This window comes from Scyliorhinus torazame, chromosome 4, assembly GCF_047496885.1.
Source record: "Scyliorhinus torazame isolate Kashiwa2021f chromosome 4, sScyTor2.1, whole genome shotgun sequence".
Lineage (NCBI taxonomy): Eukaryota > Metazoa > Chordata > Chondrichthyes > Carcharhiniformes > Scyliorhinidae > Scyliorhinus > Scyliorhinus torazame.
This window is the reverse complement of record NC_092710.1, coordinates 346,456,952-346,475,972: the sequence shown is the minus strand read 5'-3', so window position 1 is coordinate 346,475,972 and position 19,021 is coordinate 346,456,952. Positions and strand designations below refer to the sequence as shown.

At 49.6% G+C, this 19,021-nt stretch overlaps 1 protein-coding gene across 1 annotated transcript in view; it reads left to right on the top strand.

The window, feature by feature from the left end:
* LOC140411508 (dynein axonemal heavy chain 8-like) overlaps window positions 1–19,021 on the top strand; it is a 2,059,122-nt gene that overhangs the window by 1,126,269 nt on the left and 913,832 nt on the right. The window contains exon 41 of the mRNA XM_072500594.1: window positions 10,425–10,649. Coding sequence (XP_072356695.1) covers window positions 10,425–10,649 — 225 coding nt within the window. The remainder of the gene's footprint in view (window positions 1–10,424; window positions 10,650–19,021) is intronic.

Sequence of the window (19,021 nt, the reverse complement as noted above, 5' to 3'; positions counted from 1 at the left end):
TTTAAAAGCCTCCGCACATTAGCACTAAGTTGCCTGCCCTTAATGAATCTAGTCTGATCCTCCCATCACCCCCGGTCTTAGCCAATAGCTTGGCATCCACATTTAGTAACGAGATTAGCCTGTAAGACCCACACTGTTCAGTGTCCTTCTCCCGTTTAAGAATGAGTGCGATCGAGGCCTGCATCATTGTAGGGGGGAGAATTCCCTTCTCTCTCGCCTCATTAAAGGTCCCCATCAGCAGTGGGCTCAGTATCTCTGAAATTATTTTTAAAAATTCCACCAGAAAGCCATCTGGCCCTGGAGCTTTGCCCGACTGCATGCCCTCCAGCCCCTTAATAATTTCTTCTATCTCGATCGGCGCCCCCAGCCCCTCCACCAGACCCTCCTCCATCCTCGGGAACCTCAACTGGTCCAGAAATTGCCTCATCCCTTCCACACCTGCCGGGGTTCCGACTCACATAATTTGCTGTAGAATTCCTTAAAAACATCATTCACCCACTCCGGGTCTGAGACCAAGTTACCCTCCTTATTCTTTACTCCCCCAATCTCCCTGGCCGCCTCTCTCTTCCTAAGCTGGTGCGCCAGCATCCTGCTCGCCTTCTCCCCAAAGTCATACACCGCACCCTTAGCCTTCCTCAGCTGTTCTACCGCTTTCCCGGGGTCAACAATTCAAACTCTGCCTGAAGCTTTCGCCGCTCCCTCAGGAGTCCCGTGTCCGGGGCCGCTGCATACTTCCTATCCACCCGGAGTATCTCCTCCACCAATCTCTCCCTCTCCGCCTTTTCCCTCTTTTCTCTATGGGACCGGATCGATATTAGTTCCCCTCTAACAACTGCCTTCAGGGCTTCCCAGAACGTCACTGCTGATACCTCTCCTGTGTCGTTTGTTTCCAGGTAGTTCTGGATACTCTTATTTACCCGTCTGCAAACCACCTCATCCGCTAACAACCCCACGTCCAGTCTCCACAGCGGACACTGCCCTCTCTCTGCCCCAAGCAGCAAATCCACCCAGTGTGGGGCATGGTCCGAGACTGTAATCGCCGAGTATTCCGTCCCCACCACCTTTGGGATCAATGCCCTGGCCAGAACAAAAAAGTCAATACGGGAATAAACTTTGTGGACGTGGGAGAAAAAGGAAAATTCCTTTACCCTCAGCCGTGTAAACCTCAGGGGTCTACGCCCCGCATCTGCTCCATAAAACCCTTCAACTCCTTTGCCGCCGCCGGCCTCTTCCCTGTCCTGGATTTTGAGCGGTCCATGACCAAGTTGTGTGACTCAAGGGGCGGGATTCCCCCCGCCAGGTCGGAGAATCGCCGGGGGCTGGCGTGAATCCCGCCCCCGCCGGTTGCCGAATTCTCCGGCACCGGATATTCGGCGGGGGTGAGAATCGCGCCGCGCTGGTCGGCGAGCCCCCTCCTCCCCCCCCGGCGATTCTCCGGCCCGCGATGGCCGAAGTCCCGCTGCTGGAATGCCTGTCCCGCCGGCGAGGATCAAACCACCTCTCTTCCCAGCGGGACTAGGCGGCGCGGGCGAGCTTCGGGGTCCTGGGGGGGCGCGGGACGACCTGGGCCCGGGGGGTGCCCCCAAGGTGGCCTGGCCCGCGATCGGGGCCCACCGATCTGCGGGCGGGCCTGTGCCGTGGGGGCACTCTTTTCCCTCAGCCACGGCCACCATGGCCACCGTGGAAGAGACCCCCCCCCCTGCGCATGTGCAGGGATGATGTCAGCAGCCGCTGACACTCCCGTGCATGCGTGGACTTCCGCCACCCGGTGAAGTCCTTTCGGCCCAGGCTGGCGTGGCGCCAAAGGCCTTTCCCGCCGGCTGGCGGCACGCCAACCACTCCGCGCGGGGCTAGCCCCTCAAGGTGAGGGCTTGGCCCCTAACGGTGCGGAGAAATCCGCACCTTTGGGGCGGCCCGACGCCGGAGTGGTTCACACCACTCCATCACGCCAGGACCCCCACCCTGCCGGGTAGGGGAGAATCCCGCCCAAGGTCTGGGATTTTACCTAACACGCGCCTCATAAAATCTACGTTGTCCCAGTTCGGGGCGTAGACATTCACGAGCACAACTCAGACCCCCTCCAGCTTCCCACTCACCATTATATACCTACCCCCTTCATCAGCCACTATTCTCCCAGCCTCAAATGTCACTCGCTTACAGATCAAAATTGCTACCCCCCTTGTCTTCGAGTCCAGCCCTGAGTGGAACACCTGACTAACCCAACCCTTCTTTAATCTCATCTGGTCTGTGACCTTTAAATGTGTCTCCTGCAGCATTGCCACGTCTGCCTTTAGTCCCTTTAAATGCGCGAACACGCGTGCTCCCTTCACTGGCCCATTCAGACCGCTCATGTTCTTGATCACATATTTATGACCAGCAGAGGGAGAGATTTACAGCAGTCTCTCTTGGGAAGGCATTTTTTACACACAAAGCCTCACCACTACTCCGAAACGAAAGAGAAAATGCTGGAAAATCTCAGCAGGTCTGGCAGCATCTGTAGGGAGAGAAAAGAGCGAACGTTTCGAGTCCGATGACTCTTTGTCAAAGCTTTGATTTTCCAGCATTTTCACTTTCGTTTCAGATTCCAGCATCCGCAGTAATTTGCTTTTCTCACCACTACTCCTCCCCAGTTCTGCACCCATTGCCAACAATTAGAAAATAGTTCCTTACTTTAATAGGTTACACTCACAATACTGTAAAATATAGGCTGCAATCTTCACCTATTTTTTTCAAGTGTTGGTTCCGCTGAGGAAATGGGAGAGAATCCCGCTGCCAGGGAACGACATGTCACTTCCTGCTGCTCGGAGGTCGGACAATCTCGCCCTTAGTCTTTGTAGTCTTTGGAATGTGGTAGTCACCACTGTTGTATTATATTGTATATACTGCACTGCATATGAGGGTATTACGGTAAGGCCCCTGTACTACAGGTACGGGGGTAGATCCCTGCCAGCTAGCTCCGCCCAGCAGGCGGAGTATAAATGTGTGTGCTCTCTGAACTGCAGCCATTTCGGCAGCAGCTGTAGGAGGCCACACATCTCTGTGCAATAAAGCCTCGATTACTCTCTACTCTCGTCTCGTCGTAATTGATAGTGCATCAATTTATGACACAGAGATTTTACAAAGATGGATCTCCGCATCAAACCGGATCGCCTGCAGCTGCATCCTCAAGCAGACAACGCCAAAAAGGACTTTGCACATTGGCTAGCTTGCTTTGAAGCATACATCGGATCTGCGACAGACCCAATCCCAGAAGCACAGAAGCTCCAGATTCTGTACACGCGGCGAAGCTCCGATGTCTTTCCCCTCATCCAGGACGCGCCTACCTATGCAGAGGCCATGACGCTACTGAAGGAGAACTACGCTCAGCAGACCAACAAGATCTGCGCCAGGCACCTCCTGTCCACGCGGCACCAACTTCCTGGTGAGTCTGTGGAAGATTTCTGGCGTGCCCTGCTCGCCCTGGCGAGAGACTGTGATTTCCAGGCCGTTTCGGCCGCTGAACATTCTAACCTGCTAATGAGAGATGCGTTCATTACGGGCATACATCCGCCAGCGCCTCTTAGAAGGGGCTTCGCTTGACCTCGCACCGACCAAGAAACTAGCGCTCTCGCTCACAGTCGCCTCACGCAATGTACAGGCCTATGCCCCCAACCGCACGGCCCACTCCTCCTGGGCATCGTGGACCCCGCCAGCAGCCACCCCATCGTGGACCCCATCAGCGACCGCCCCCAGCCAACTCCACTCCTGCGCCGTGCGGCAGCCAACCAACCCCAGGGGACCCAAGTGCTACTTCTGTGGACAGACAAAACACCCCCGACAGCGCTGCCCGGCGCGGAGCGTGCTCTGCAAGGCCTGCGGCAAGAAAGGACATTTCGCTGCAGTGTGCCAGGCCCGCTCAATCGCCGCTATTGTCCCTGCACCCCCCGCGTGCGGCCAGTGGGTGCTGCCATCTTCCTCGCCTCAGACCACGTGCGGCCCGTGGGTGCCGCCATCTTACCCGCCTCAAGACCGCTGCCCGTCGGGCACCTCATCGGGCCACTCATCACCTGAAACCGCCAACGACCAGCCACGTCTCGCCTCCATCACGATCGACCAGTCCCGACCGCACAACCCCGCGACCGTGTCGACAAAGGTGAAGTTCGACAGGCATGAGATATCCTGCCTTCATCCACCCTGATACGGTAAGGCGCTGCTCCCTCGCGGTGTAGCCACGTAAAATGGCTGCTTCCTGATTAAATTGGCCAAAACCCGATTTAAAATGGCTAACCGGAAAGGCTGCTGGGAAAAGCAGGTAACAAGACAAAAACGGACAGCTGCAGACAGAATAGCATATTCGGCTCTGGGGAAGTTGGCCCAGATCGTTACTCAGGGCTATTAACAGCCCATCCACCCAGACATCTGCAGTGTAATCAGCTATCCCCGGGAACAAATTGCAACATATTAGCAATTGAATACCGGGCCAGACCTGTCGGCGCCTGCAGTGGCCGAAACAAAGGCAGGTGAACGACCACCCCCCGATCGGGGAATCGCCTCACAATTGGACGTATCGACCCCAGTGATTGGGAACAGGTCCAATCACTTGGGACTCAGGGTCAAGGGCCGCCCCGGGAGGCGGGGAGCCCCTGGGCCCTATAAAGTGAGGGGCCAAGTTCAGATCTCTCTCTCTCTTCCTTCTTCACCTGCTCGAGACCTCCGCAAGAACAGCAACCGGCAACCGTAAGTTTGAGTCCAGCGATCGCTATCTGATAAAGACTCCTAGCCATCGACCTGTAGCAGCCTTTTGAATCCCGCGGGCCAGATCCGATTGGATAAGCCATTCGTTTCCCTGACCTGGTGGGCTCTTCCTAAAGTTAAGTATTGGCCAGTAGTGATAGGTTTATTATATAGATAGTAGGATTATTGTGTAAACATTACTTGTTGTATATAATAAATGACCGTTGATTTCAATCTTACTAAGCGGTGTGCTGACTTATTAATCATAACTTGAACTTGAACCACGTGGCGGTATCAGAAAGATACCTGGCGACTCGTGAGCAAAGGTGACGTAATCAGAGCTAATAAACTAAGGCTAAAAAGAGCAACAGCGGTACACCCCATTAACCAAAGAATCTCCCTGGCCTCCGGATCCCACTCCGTGGTGATCCGGGGGTATTGCATCGCCACCCTCACCATCCAGGGTGTAGAGTTCAGCAGCTTCCGGCTCTACGTCCTCCCCAACCTCTGCGCTGCCCTGTTACTCGGCCTGGACTTCCAGTTCAACCTCCAGAGCCTAACCCTGAAATTTGGCGGGCCCCTACCACCCCTTACTGTATGCGGCCTCACGACCCTTAAGGTCGACCCGCCTTCTCTGTTTGCAAACCTCACCCTGGATTGCAAACCCGTCGCCACCAGGAGCAGACGGTACAGCGCCCAGGACAGGACCTCCATCAGGTCTGAGGTCCAGCAGCTGCTGCAGGAAGGTATCATCGAGGCCAGCAACAGCCCCTGGAGAGCTCAAGTGGTAGTGGTGAAAATGGGGGAGAAAAACAGGATGGTCATAGACTGCAGCCAGACCATCAATCGGTGCACAAAGCTTGACGCGTACCCCCTCCCACGCATATTTGATATGGTCAATCAGATTGCACAGTAGCGGGTTTTTTCGACAGTGGACCTGAAATCTGCCTACCACCAGCTCCCCATCCACGTTTGAAGCCGACGGCCGCCGGTACCATTTCCTTAGGGTTCCCTTCGGCGTCACTAACGGGGTCTCGGTCTTCCAACGGGAGATGGATCGAATGGTTGACCGGTGCGGACTGCGGGCCACTTTCCCATCCCTGGATAACGTCACCTCTGCGGCCACGACCAGCAGGACCACGATGCTAACCTTTCCAAATTTCTCCACACCGCCAAACTACTCAACCTAACCTACAACAAGGAGAAGTGTGTGTTCAGCATGAACCGATTAGCTATCCACGGCTATGTGGTTCAGAACGGAGTTCCAGGGCCCGACCCCGATCGCATGCGCCCCCTCATGGATCTCCCCTTTCCCCACTGCCCCAAGGCCATCAAACGATGCCTGGGGTTCTTTTCGTACAACGCCCAGTGGGTCCCTAACTATGCGGACAAGGCCCGCCCACTCATCCACTCCACCGGTTTCCCACTGACGGCCGAGTCTCACCAGACATTCAACCGTATCAAGGCCGACATCGCCAGGGCCGCGATGCATGCGGTCGACGAGACGCTCCCCTTCCAAATCGAGAGCGATGCATCAGACGTCGCTCTGGCTGCCACCCTCAACCAGGCAGGCAGGCCCGTGGCATTCTTTTCCCACACCCTCCATGCCTCTGAAATTCGGCACTCCGTCGAAAAGGAGGCCCAAGCAATCGTTGAGGCTGTGCGGCACTGGAGGCATTACCTGGCCGGCAGGAGATTCACTCTCCTCACTGACCAACGGTCGGTTGCCTTCATGTTTATTAACACACAGCGGGGTAAGATCAAAAATGATAAGATCTTGCCGTGGAGGATCGAACTCTCCACCTTTAATTACGAGATTTTGTATCGCCCCGGTAAGCTCAACGAGCCCCCCAATGCCCTGTCCCGAGGTACATGTGCCAGCGCACAAGTGGACCGACTTCGGACCCTGCACAATGATCTCTGTCACCCGGGGGTCACCCACTTTTATCACTTCATTAAGGCCCGTAATCTCCATCGAGGAAGTCAGGGCGTTCACCAAAGACTGCCAGATCTGCGCGGAGTGTAAACCGTACTTCTACCGGCCAGACCGTGCGCGCCTGGTGAAGGCCTCCCGCCCCTTTGAACGCCTCAGCGTGGACTTCAAGGGGCCCCTCTCCTCCACTGACCACACCACGTGTTTTCTCAATGTGGTCGACGAATAATCCAGATTCCCCTTCGCCATCCCATGCCCCGACATGACGTCTGCCACCGTCATCAAAGCCCTCAACACCATCTTCGCTCTGTTCGGTTTCCCTGTCTATGTCCACAGCGACCGGGGATCCTCATTCATGAGCGATGAGCTGCGCCAGTACCTGCTCAACAGGGGCATTGCCTCGAGCAGGACGACCAGCTACAACACCCGGGGAAACAGGCAGGTGGAGCGGGAGAATGGGACGGTCTGGAAGGCTGTCCAGCTGGCCCTACGGTCCAGACATTTCCCGGCCTCCCTCTAGCAGGAGGTCCTCCCCGACGCACTTCACTCCATTCGGTCGCTCCTGTGCACCGCGACTAACGAATCCCCCCCCATGAACGTCTCTTTGCCTTCCCCAGGAAGTCCACCTCCAGGGTTTCGCTCCCAACGTGGCTGGCAGCTCCAGGACCCGTTCTCTTCTGCAAGCATGTTCGGCTCCACAAGGCAGACCCGTTAGTTGAGAGGGTACAGCTACTCCACGCAAACCCGCAGTACGCCTACATAGCATACCCCAACGGCTGCCAAGACACAGTCTCCCTCAGGGACCTGGCACCAGCTGGGTCCCCACACACACCCCCCTCTGCCCGGCACCACCCTCCTTCCCCCAGCGCACCCCACGACAGCCCCCGCTCCAGGAAAACCCGTCCTCCCCTTGGTCCCACCCGGGGATGAAGAGGATGTCGACGACCGAGCTGACACCTGACTCGCCACCAGCACTGGGGCACTCTCAACGACGGATTAAGGCGCCCGACCATCTAAATTTGTAACCTTCTCTGAAATTTTAATGACAACCTGTATGTAAATAGTTTTCCACCACCCCGCTGGACTCATTTTTAACAGGGGGTGAATGTGGTAGTCACCACTGTTATATTATATTGTATATACTTCACTGCATGCGAGGGTATTACGGTAAGGCCCCTGTACTGCAGGTACGGGGGTAGATCCCTGCCTGCTGGCTCCACCCAGTAGGCAGAGTATAAATGTGTGTGCTCTCTCAACTGCAGCCATTTTGTCAGCAGCTGTAGGAGGCCACACATGTCTGTAATAAAGCCTCGATTACTCTCTACTCTCGTCTCGTTGTAATTGATAGTGCATCATGGAATCAGTGGGGCGCTCCTTTTAAACGCCTCCCCAGCACCTCGTGTACTTGTTCCATGTCCAGTCGGGGATATGGCTGTCAGGAAGACAGCATCATGATTCACAGAGAGATCCCTCACCAAATGCCTGGATGGTGTGAACCAGAGGTGTGATATCTTCGATTGGCGATCGCTCAGATGTCCATCAAGCAAGATCACCACCTCTGCCTGGAGGCAATGGCCACAATAGTGTGTGCGAACCCTCTCCATAAGTCTACAGGGAAATGGTGCCAGAAGAAGATGCACCCTTCTTTATGCAACGAGGGTATGTCTGCCCCCAAATGTCTACCATGACTGCCCTTCACGTACTCATCATACCTCCATGGGGATCTCTCACCAAGCCACCTCACAGATTCCCAATACTTGTTATGATGTCCTTAAGTCTTAGTGGGATTAACTAGTAGGCAGGCTTCTGGGTCACTCAGTGGTGCACACCACACAGCTGAAGATCCATAGCAGGAGGAGGAAGGAATGTCCCACAGATCCAGCACTCAGGGAGTTGCCAGATCCCAGGTTCTGCTAAGCCCTTGGCTGATGACATGGCCCTGGGCCTGGTCATGCCAGAGCTGATGGAGCTACAAAGACAGTGTCGCGAGCATCAGGAAGGGATGACAGTATGCCCCTTCAGACTACAAGGCCTCTAGAGAAATCCTATTGCCTTCTGTCCAAGGAGATGGTGCCATCACTCCAACGTAACAAGACCAACACTGCGAGACCATAGCACAGGACGTGCGTTCCATGGCGAGGGATGTCCACTCTATGGTTCTGCTAATGGCTTCCATGGCTGAGGGCATGAGCTCCATGGTGCAGGGCTTCAACTGCATGGTGCAGGTACGAGTGGGAATCCACGAGTGTCAGTGTCAGAGGATGGGGTGGCTTTGGTTCTCACTCCAGCTACTCTTCTATCCCATGGAGGAGCCCAATGGCTCCCAGGCACCCGAAAGGAAGAGGATAGTCAGGTGCGCAACCCAGGGCCTTCCACCCAGGAGACCTTGGGGGTGTCCAGCCCATCTAACACTGTGAGCAACACACCTCCAGCCTTGCACACCGAAAACGGTAGCACTGCACATCCTTGCAGCCGAATAAAGGCCTAAACCCTCAAGGTCCCGGCCCCCAGGGGACACCCACCAAGGTCATCTCAAGCAACAGGAGGTGGAAGACAGTAGGCCGCCTCAACCTCAGCTGTGGATTCTAGGGATATACCTAGACATAGTGGGATGGTGAGGGCGAGTAAGAAACTGTAGTACCCAGTGGGCACGGGTGAACCTCAGCACTAATAGAGATGAATCACCAATGTATTATCATATTTGCATTAAAAGGCACTTTGTTCAGCCATACAGATCCTCCACTCTGTCATGTCTATCGGGCCCTGCCCTGCCAGACTGATGGTGTAAACCACACCAACACCTTTTTTATTTCTCAGAGTGCCGAAAATCTGGACTAAAAACTCAGTTGTGCACCTATAGTGCGACATGTCAGGTTTCAGTCAGAACCTGACACTCTGAAAATATATTGGAAAATTCCTCCTATTGAGTGGAATTTTGCCATTTTTTGGCAAAGTGGCACGTTGGACAGGAAAAGCAGAGAGAGCCAGCTAACAGTGCTTTCGGCTTTTCAAAAAAAACAACATCATAATGAAAGGTCCCACAACATCACAATGACAGGGCGGGCTCAGAAACCTGGGTTTTTCAATGATTTCAACAATTTTTAAAAGGCACTCTGAAAATGAATAAAAAGGTAAAACACTCCCTATGTACACCTCCCCCCCCACCCCCCCCCCCCCCCCCCCCCTCCACCCCCTCCTCCAACAATCAGAGAATCCCACCCAACCCCAGCCTCTCCCAGCACTGTCTCCTGGTTCGGCCCCTGTGGGCAGTTTCAGGGTGATGTGCTTGGCGGGGGGGGGGGGGGGCAATGTCCTGGCATGACCCACTCCCTATTGGGGCTGTAGTCTCCTGCGTACCTCTGGCAGATCCTGCTTGCTAGGTGCACGTTGGGGATAGGTGTCGTGATTCAATTTGGCATGAGGGCATGCTGACGTGAATGGGCAATTCAACATGAGCTGAACTATCGGACATGAAGGTCTAATAAGTATATCTAAATTTATGAAAATTGGGATTCCCAACTTTAAAAGTTGGATTTTCCATGACATCATTGGCGGTGGCAGGGACAATCCATTGGGGAAATCCCACCAGCGTAAAAGCCACTTGAAATGAATGAAATGAAGGCACCTTGTGCCTTATTCTCTGCCCCCTCTGCCATTCTTGCCGCCGTTGCCTCGGATTCCCTTCCATTGAGTAATAATTCCTGTCACAGCCAGGTTTTGTTTCTTACCTCATTTTATTTTGTGAACCTAAAGTTTGTGCCTTCTTTTGTGCCTATAGGTCGGAATTCTGGCAATCCAAATACTGTGGACACGAGACTCCGAGGATGCACTTAATTTGGCAAAAGACAGTAAAAAGATTATGGCAACAACTAACCAGAAGTTTCTCGAGCTGCTGAACTCCCTTATTGCCCAAACAACACACGACCTGACTAAGTTTCAGAGAATCCAGTTTGAAACTCTTGTAACCATTCATGTTCACCAGAGAGACATATTTGATGACTTGGTAAAGTGAATAATTGTTTTTTATTATTATTTTAATTTAAGTTTGTTGAATTTTGTGATATTAAATCAGCCCCAAGACCTCCATTACATTTGTCATTCTTTAGAGGGATGAATAGTGTCCTGGCATCCTTTGATATCCATTATATACAGCAAAGGAGGGCCAATAAATTCATACGGGAAGAGATGAGAGAATACACGAATGAACAAACAAGTGACATCAAATTGCAAATTTGCAGATTGCAAATGCTTCTATCAGTGTGAAAATAGGAATCTATAAGTGAAAATATATGTGGAACCATTCAAGGCAGAAATATTTTAGATTATGATGGAGAATCAAGAAACAACAGAGATTTTAAGCAAATATTTTGTATCAGTTTTCACAATAGATGACGGACAACACATTCTCGATATAATTTGACCTGGGTTTTAAGGTCCCAAATAGGGCATACTTTGCCCCCACACTGAGAACAAATGTGGCCTGTGCCGTCATTTGTGGCCTGCAACCTGACATCATCACTGTAGCAATTTGGGGATTCCCTAAATCACAACAACAAGGTCTTCCAACAAAGGTTCCAATCATTGAAACACAGAGTTTTATAGCCCAACAAGAGGCCCTTCAGCCCATCGTGAGTGTGCCAACCCTCAATCACCCCATTTCCCATCCCATCTCCCAGTACATGGTGCGCAATCTTGGTGCTGTGGCTCATCTAAATGCTTCTTAAATGTTCTGAGAGTTCCTGTCTCAACCACCCGTACATGCAGCGAGTTCCATATTCCCCCCACCCTCTGGGTGAAGAAGATTTTCCTCAATTCCCCACGAAATCTCCTGCCCCTTACCTTAAAGTTATTCCCCCTGGTTATTGACCCCTATCTAGCCTATCATAGAATCATAGAAAGCTTACAGCACAGAAGGAGGCCATTCAGCTCATTTTGACAATATCAGCCCGAGGACAACAAGGTGCCCTTTCCAATCCCCCATTCCTGCACCCAGTCCATAGCCCTGTCGCTTAGAGCACTTAAGGTGCAGATTCAGGTACCTTTTAAAAGAGTTTAGGGTCTCTGCCTCCACCAGCAACTCGGGCGGCAAATTCCAGACTCCCACTATCCTCGATCTAAAATAATTTTTCCTCATGTCCCCTCTACACCTTCTGCCACTTATCTTTAATCTATGTCCCCTGGTTTTAGAATTCTCCACCAAGGGAAACAATTTTATCCTGTCCACTATCTCGTCTCCTCATAATTCTGTACACCTCAATTAAATCACCCCTCAGCCTTCTTTGTTACAAGGAAAATAACCCCAGCCTATCCAATCTCTCCTCATAACCACACTTTTCTAGCCCTGGCAACATTCTTGTAAACCTCTTCTGCACTCTCTCCAGAGCAATAATGTCCTTCCTGCAATGTGGCGCACACAATGTTCCAGTTGTGGCCTCACTAGTGTTTTATATAATTCAAACATTATATCCTTATTTTTATATTCTATATCTCTGCCAGTGAAGGAGAACATTCCATACGCTTTCTTAACAACCTTGTCTACTTGAACTGCTGCCTTTACTGACTTGTGTACTTGGACACCAAGATCTCTCACTTCATCTATCCCTCTTAGAGTATTCCTATTTATTGTGTAATCTCTACAACTGTTCAACCTCTCTAAATGCATGACCTTAGAATTCTCTGTGTTAAATTCCATCTACCACTTTATCGCCTACTCCACCATCTGTATCATTATGAAGGTTATAACTATCCTTATGTCATCTGCAAATTTCCCAAATATACTCCCCACATTCATGTCCAAATCGTTATTATATAACACGAACAGTAAGGGTCCCAACACCGAGCCCTGTGGAACACCATCTGAAACATCTTTCCAATTGCAAGAGCAGCCATCGACCATTACCCTTTGTTTCCTGTTACTACGCCAACTTTTTATCTAGTTTGCCACATTGCACTATATCCCATGAGGTTTCACTTTCTTGACCAATCTGCCATGTGGGACATTGTCAAACGCTTTGCTAAAATCCACTTATACCACATCCACTGCACTATCTTCATCAACCCTTCTTGTCACTTCCTCAAAGAATTCAATCAAATTTTTGAGGCAAGGCCTTCCTTTAACAAATCCATGACTATCCTTGACTAGTCCATGCCTTTCTATGTATCAGTTAATCCTATCTCTCAAGATTGATTCGATTAATTTTCCCATCACCGACGTAAAACTAATTGGCTTACAATTATTCGGCATTTCCTTTGATGCTTTCTTAACACTGGTACCATGTTTGCATTTCTCCAATCCTCCAGTACTTCTCCTGTATCTAGTGTGGATTGAAAAATCATCCTCAAAGCATCTACTATCTCCTCCCTGAACTCCTGTAGGCTCAGAAACAATCCATCTGGCCCTGGCGATTCAACAACTTTCAATTTCAATCCTTCGAGTACTTCCTCTCTCTTAATAATTATCCCATCCAGTCTGTCATAGTGTTCCTCCTGGACTACTACATCTGCATCATCCATTTCCTTTGTAAACTAGGATTCAAAATATTAATTTAAAACCCTTCACACAGCCTCTACCTCTACACACAAGTTTCCCATTTTATCTCTGATCTCACTTTTCCTTAACTAACCTTTTACCATTAATGTATTGGTAAAACATCTTTGGGTTTTCTTTAACTTTACTTGCTAATCTTTTTTAATGCCCTGCATTTGATTTCCTTATTTCCTTCCTGACTTTGTCCTTGCACTTACTATACTTGTCTAGGCATCTACAGTGCTTGGTTCTTTATGCCTGTCATACGCTTTCTTTTTCTGTTAGATCTTCCTCTGTATTCGTCAACCGGGGGTGGGGGTGGGGGTGGGGGGTGGGGTGGGGGGGGGGGTCTAGATTTGGCAGTAACACTCTTATTTTGGGGGGGGGAAGTGTCTACTTCACACCTTTATGATCTCTCCTTTTAGTGCTTCCCACTTGTTTACCACAGATTTATCCTCCAGCAGTGTTGGCCAGTCCACCTCCGTCTAGTCTCTTCTCATTTCTACAATTGATGTGGAGATGCCGGCGTTGGACTGGGGTGAGCACAGTAAGAAGTCTTACAACACCAGGTTAAAGTCCAACAGGTTTGTTTCGATGTCACTAGCTTTCGGAGCGCTGCTCCTTCCTCAGGTGAATGAAGAGGTATGTTCCAGAAACACATATATATAGACAAATTCAAAGATGCCAAACAATCTGTAAAGATTTAATCACCTGCTAATGGTCGCATTCCAAGCATTGTTTGGCATCTTTGAATTTGTCTATATATATGTTTCTGGAACATACCTCTTCATTCACCTGAGGAAGGAGCAGCGCTCCGAAAGCTAGTGACATCAAAACAAACCTGTTGGACTTTAACCTGGTGTTGTAAGACTTCGTACTGTGCATTTCTACAAAGTTTGCCTTCCCTTAGTTCAACATTTTTACTCCTGCTTTACCTCTGTCTTTTTCCATGTTAATACTGAATCGAACTGAATTGTGATCAATATCCCCGATATGATCACAAACTGTCACTTTACCCACTCCTTCGTTCCCCAAGACTAGGTCTAGAATTGCATCTCCTCACGTTGTCACTAATTGGTTGAAAGAATTTTCCTGGACACACTGCATGATTTTTTTTCCCTCAGTTCCCCTTGTAGTGTTTGAATCCCAGTTGATATTGGAATAGTTAAAGTCTCCTGCTATTATTGCCCTCTTGTTCTTACAGGCAGAGATTTGCTTGCATTTTTGCTCTTCTATCTTTCTTCCATAATTTGGGGATCTATAGTATACTCCCAGTAGTGTGACTGCCCTTTTTATTTCTACGTTCAACCCACAAAGCTTTGTTCGTTGACCCATTTAGCATATCATCCCTTCTCACCACTGGAATTGATTCTTTAACCATTAGTGCTACTCCCCCTCCTTTTTTTTAATCTCCCCCTCTGTTCTGCCTGAAAACTCTGTATCCATGCAAAATGAGCTGCCAACTTTGCCCTTCCTTTAGCCAAGTTTCCGTTATAGCAATAACATCCTGTTGCCATGTGCCTACCTGTGCTCTTAATGCGTCTACCTTGTTTGTAATACTCCTTGCATTGTTAACCCCACCATTTTCCCTTGCTGGAGACTTTTTAAACTTTGCTTCTCCTGTAATTCCAAGTCTATCATAACATCTTCTACATCACTAGCTAAAGTTCTACTTCCACTTTCCTGATCTGACTTTGACCTATCTGATCCTACACCTGGGATCCCAATCTATGTCCACCTTGATCAAGTACCCTGTCAGTCTTCTGTTTCTCCGAATGGAGGTCTGTAATAGTGATGTTCCACAGGGATCAGTTCTGGGACCTCTGCTCTTTGTAATATATATAAATGACTTGGAAGAAAATGTAGCGGGTCTGATTAGCAAATTTGCAGATGATACTAAGATTGCAGAAGTTGCGGATAGTGATGAAGATTGTCAGAGAATACAACAGGATATAGATAGGCTGCAAAAATTGAGCAGAGAAATGGCAGATGTAATTTAACCCGGACAAATGCAAAATGATGCATTTTGGCAGATCCAATTCAGGTGGAAGCTATAAAATAAATGGCAGAACCATCAGGAGCATAGACACAGAGAGATCTGGGCGTGCAGGTCCTCAAAAGTGGCAGCACAGGTTGAAATGGTGGTGAAGAAAGCATACGGCGTGCTTGCCTTCATAGGACAGGGTATCGAGTATAAAAGCTCGAAAATTGTGTTCCAATTACATAGAACGTTGGTTGGACCACATTTGGAATAATGTGTCCAATTCTGGTCACCGCACTGCCAGAAGGACGCAGAGGCTTTGGTGAAAGTACAGAAAAGGTTTACCAGGATATTGCCTGGTATGGAGGGTATTAGTTATGAGGAGAGATTGAATAAACTGGGATTGTTTACCCTAGAGAGACGGAAGCTGAGGGGCGACCTGATAGAAGTTTATAAAATTATTAGGGGTATAGATGAGGTGAACAGTTGGAGGCTTTTTCCCAGGGCGAAATGACAATTGCAAGGGGGCACAAGTTCAAGGTGAGAGGGAAAGGTTCAGTGGAGATATGCGGGGAAGGTTTTTTACACAGAGGGTGGTGGTGGCCTGGAATGCACTGCCAAGTGAGGTGGTTGAGGCAGATACGTTACCGACCTTTAAGACTTATCTGGATAGGCACATGAACAGACGGGGCAGAGAAGGATACAGGCGGTTGGTCTAGATAGGATCCGTGATCAGCGCAGGCTTGGAGGGCCTGTTCCTGTGCTGTAGTGGTTTTTGTTCTTTGTTCTTTCTTCTATACTCTAATGAAAACAACCCCAGCTAACCAGCCTCTATTCACAGCTGAAACACTCCAGCCCAGACAACACCGTGGTGAATCCCCTCTGCACTGTTTCTATCATTTCCTATAGTTCTTACACTCTGTATCCTTATCTTTCCTATGGTGTGGCGACCAGAACTGCACACTTTGGCTGTGGTCTAACGAACGTTTTATACAGCTCCATCATAACCACCCTGCTGTTATACTGGAGGTATTGACTAATAAAAGCAAGCATCATTCATGCCTTCATAACCACCATATCTACCTGGCTTGCTGCCTTTAGGGACCTTTGGACATGCACCCCCAAGATCCCTCTGACTCTCTGTACCTCCTAACATCCCACCATTCATTGTGAATTCCTTTGCCTGGTTAGTCCCATATTACAATCCCAGACCAGACCCAAACAGTGGCTTAGATACTGGACAGAAACCCCAATGTTTTATTTTAAATTTGTACGATTTTGTGAGGAAACAATAGTTGCACAAAGAATTAGGGATATGGTATATATTAAAACAAACGTTATCACTAACACAGTATTAAAATCTTTAACATAACACCAGAAAATAAATTACAATTACCCTTTAAACAATATATTCAGCATAGTGAATACAATATCCTGAATTGTAATCTTTATTCTCACTTAAATAACAAGGGAACAAACCATCTCAGCTCTCAATCTACTTTTAACCCATTGGCACTCAGGAATACTTGCTTCACAGAGATGTTCTTTGAGGAAGAGAGATCTCTTGACACTGCTTTAAAGACAAGACCTGACTCCTCTCAGACCCATGCAGAAACTCTGGCTGTATTTCTTCAGAAGCTGTTTCCCAGATTGTTTCAGCTCCTCCTTGTTCTCAGACAAGTCTGCAAATTAATTTAAAATCTCTTTTAAGTTAACTGCAGGGAGCAAAACAGCCTGGCTTGTGGTCGCAGATTTGTCCAGAAAAGCACTGGCCCGCTTTTCGAACAAAATGCCTGATACCTTAGTTCCATCCAGTATAGACTCATCCACCAAGCTGAAATCTAATTAACTCTGCATGGAATCCCCTTAATCAAAGCAAAATATTCCATTTGCACAAGCTTTTTATGATGGTTTAATTCACCCCTGGCTGCTAAAATGTACTTTCCTTCAAACTAGGATTTCTTTTAAAACATCATTTCAGCAATCACACTTAATAACTCAGGCTTTTACCCCTTACTGCAGCAAATACCTACAGTACATAGTATTGGAGTCCCGATAAGGTGAGTCAAAGGTAGTTTATTTCCTAATTACAGCTCGGAAATACAGCGACTAAGCAACAGTCCAAGTACCAGCCTGGACCATCCTGGGATACCGGCTCTGGTTGAGATACGGGCTGGCTTTTATCTCGGGGAATTAATGAGCCTGCTGTTGGGCCTCCGCCCCTCATCACGGTAGCTCGTACTCCATGAGCCCAACGGGGAGAATAATTGTGTCATGCCCGTGGGTCTCGTGGGGGTTATAACACCCCTCACCCCTAAAGTCCATAAGTCCCACTGTTGTAGAGAGTGGAGGAGTTTGCCTTCTCTGCTTTGCCCATGGTTGCGCATCCAACTGTTGTTGTGTTGGGTCAGAAGGTGTGCAGCATGCCAGGGACCGTCTGGAGTATCATCGCTGATCATTCCCTGGCGATGTCATTGTCCATGAACTTGGATGTCTGAGTCCCTATGTCGGATCACAAATTCTCCACTTCAAGTATCTCAGTGTCGGGCCCCCAAGGGGGTGATGTCGCCAGGTTCCCTTGTCTCGGGCCGGCGGGGCTGCAAAACCGTTTTTCCGGACACTGGCCCCCCTGCTCTAGAGGTGGTCTAGGTGCTTCTGCACCGACCGTCCATGTGTTTTTATTGAGTACCATACTGGTCCAGTCTGTTTCACAGCAGTCCCTGGTGTCTACTGGGCACCATCTCCAAAGTTTTGGACTTATATTGCATACACCATCAGAAACATCTGGTTTGCATCTGCCTGCTTCGGTAACGTCTCTAAAGGTCTTGACCCCTTTTGACTTTCCCACTAATATCGAGAAATATTAGGCTAAAGCTGTTACTGAGCCTCCAGCCCATTAACAGTTCACCCGGTGCCACTCCAGTAGTAATGTGTGAATGGTCCGGTCACGGAACAAAAAGCGCACCAGCCTCTTCTCCACAGATCCTGCGTCTGTTTCATTCAACCCTTCTCAAAAGTCTCTAATGCTTGTTCAGCCAGCCCATTTGAGGAAAGGTGGTACGGGGCCTTCGGATGTGCTTCACCCCATTTGTCTTTGTGAAGCATGCAAATGCCTCTCTGGTGAATGGGGCACCATTGTCCGTGACTAATACCTCTGGGATGCCATGGTATTGAACGAGAGGCGTAGTTTCTCGACGATGGCCTTTGAAGTGGTGGACGACATTTGCTTGATGTCCAGACATTTGGCACGGGCGTCCACCATCAGCAAGAAATGGTCGTAAAAATCTGCATGTAGGTGCACCCAAGCCTAGCCCGGCCATTCCCATGGGTGCAGTCATGCAGCTGGGGCGAGCTTCTGATGCTCCTGGCATGCGGTGCATTGCTGGGCCAGTCAATCGACCTTTGACACCCCCAGGTGTCCATCATTAAAGAATCATTGAATTTATAGTGCAGAAGGAGGCCATTTGGCCCATCGAGTCTGCACCGGCTGTTGGAAAGAGCACCATTTTAGATACTAAGGGGTAATTTGGAAACTAAGGGGCAATCCATCTTTGGGCTGTGGGAGGAAACCAGAGCACCCGGAGGAAACCTATGCAGACACAGGGACAAAGTGCAAACCCCACACAGTCACCCGAGATGAAAATTGAACCCGGACCCTCCTGCCTTTTGGTCAGATACTATTGGCAGAATTGCCTCATCCTCTTTAAACAATCCGAACAGTGGCTTGTGGTCCATTATAATGGTGAACCGACACCCATACACATTAGCTCAGTGGGCTAGACAGCTGGTTTGTAATGCAGAGCAGAGCCAACGGCCTGGGTTCAATTCCCGTACAGGCTGAGGTTATGCATGAAGGCCCCGTCTTCTC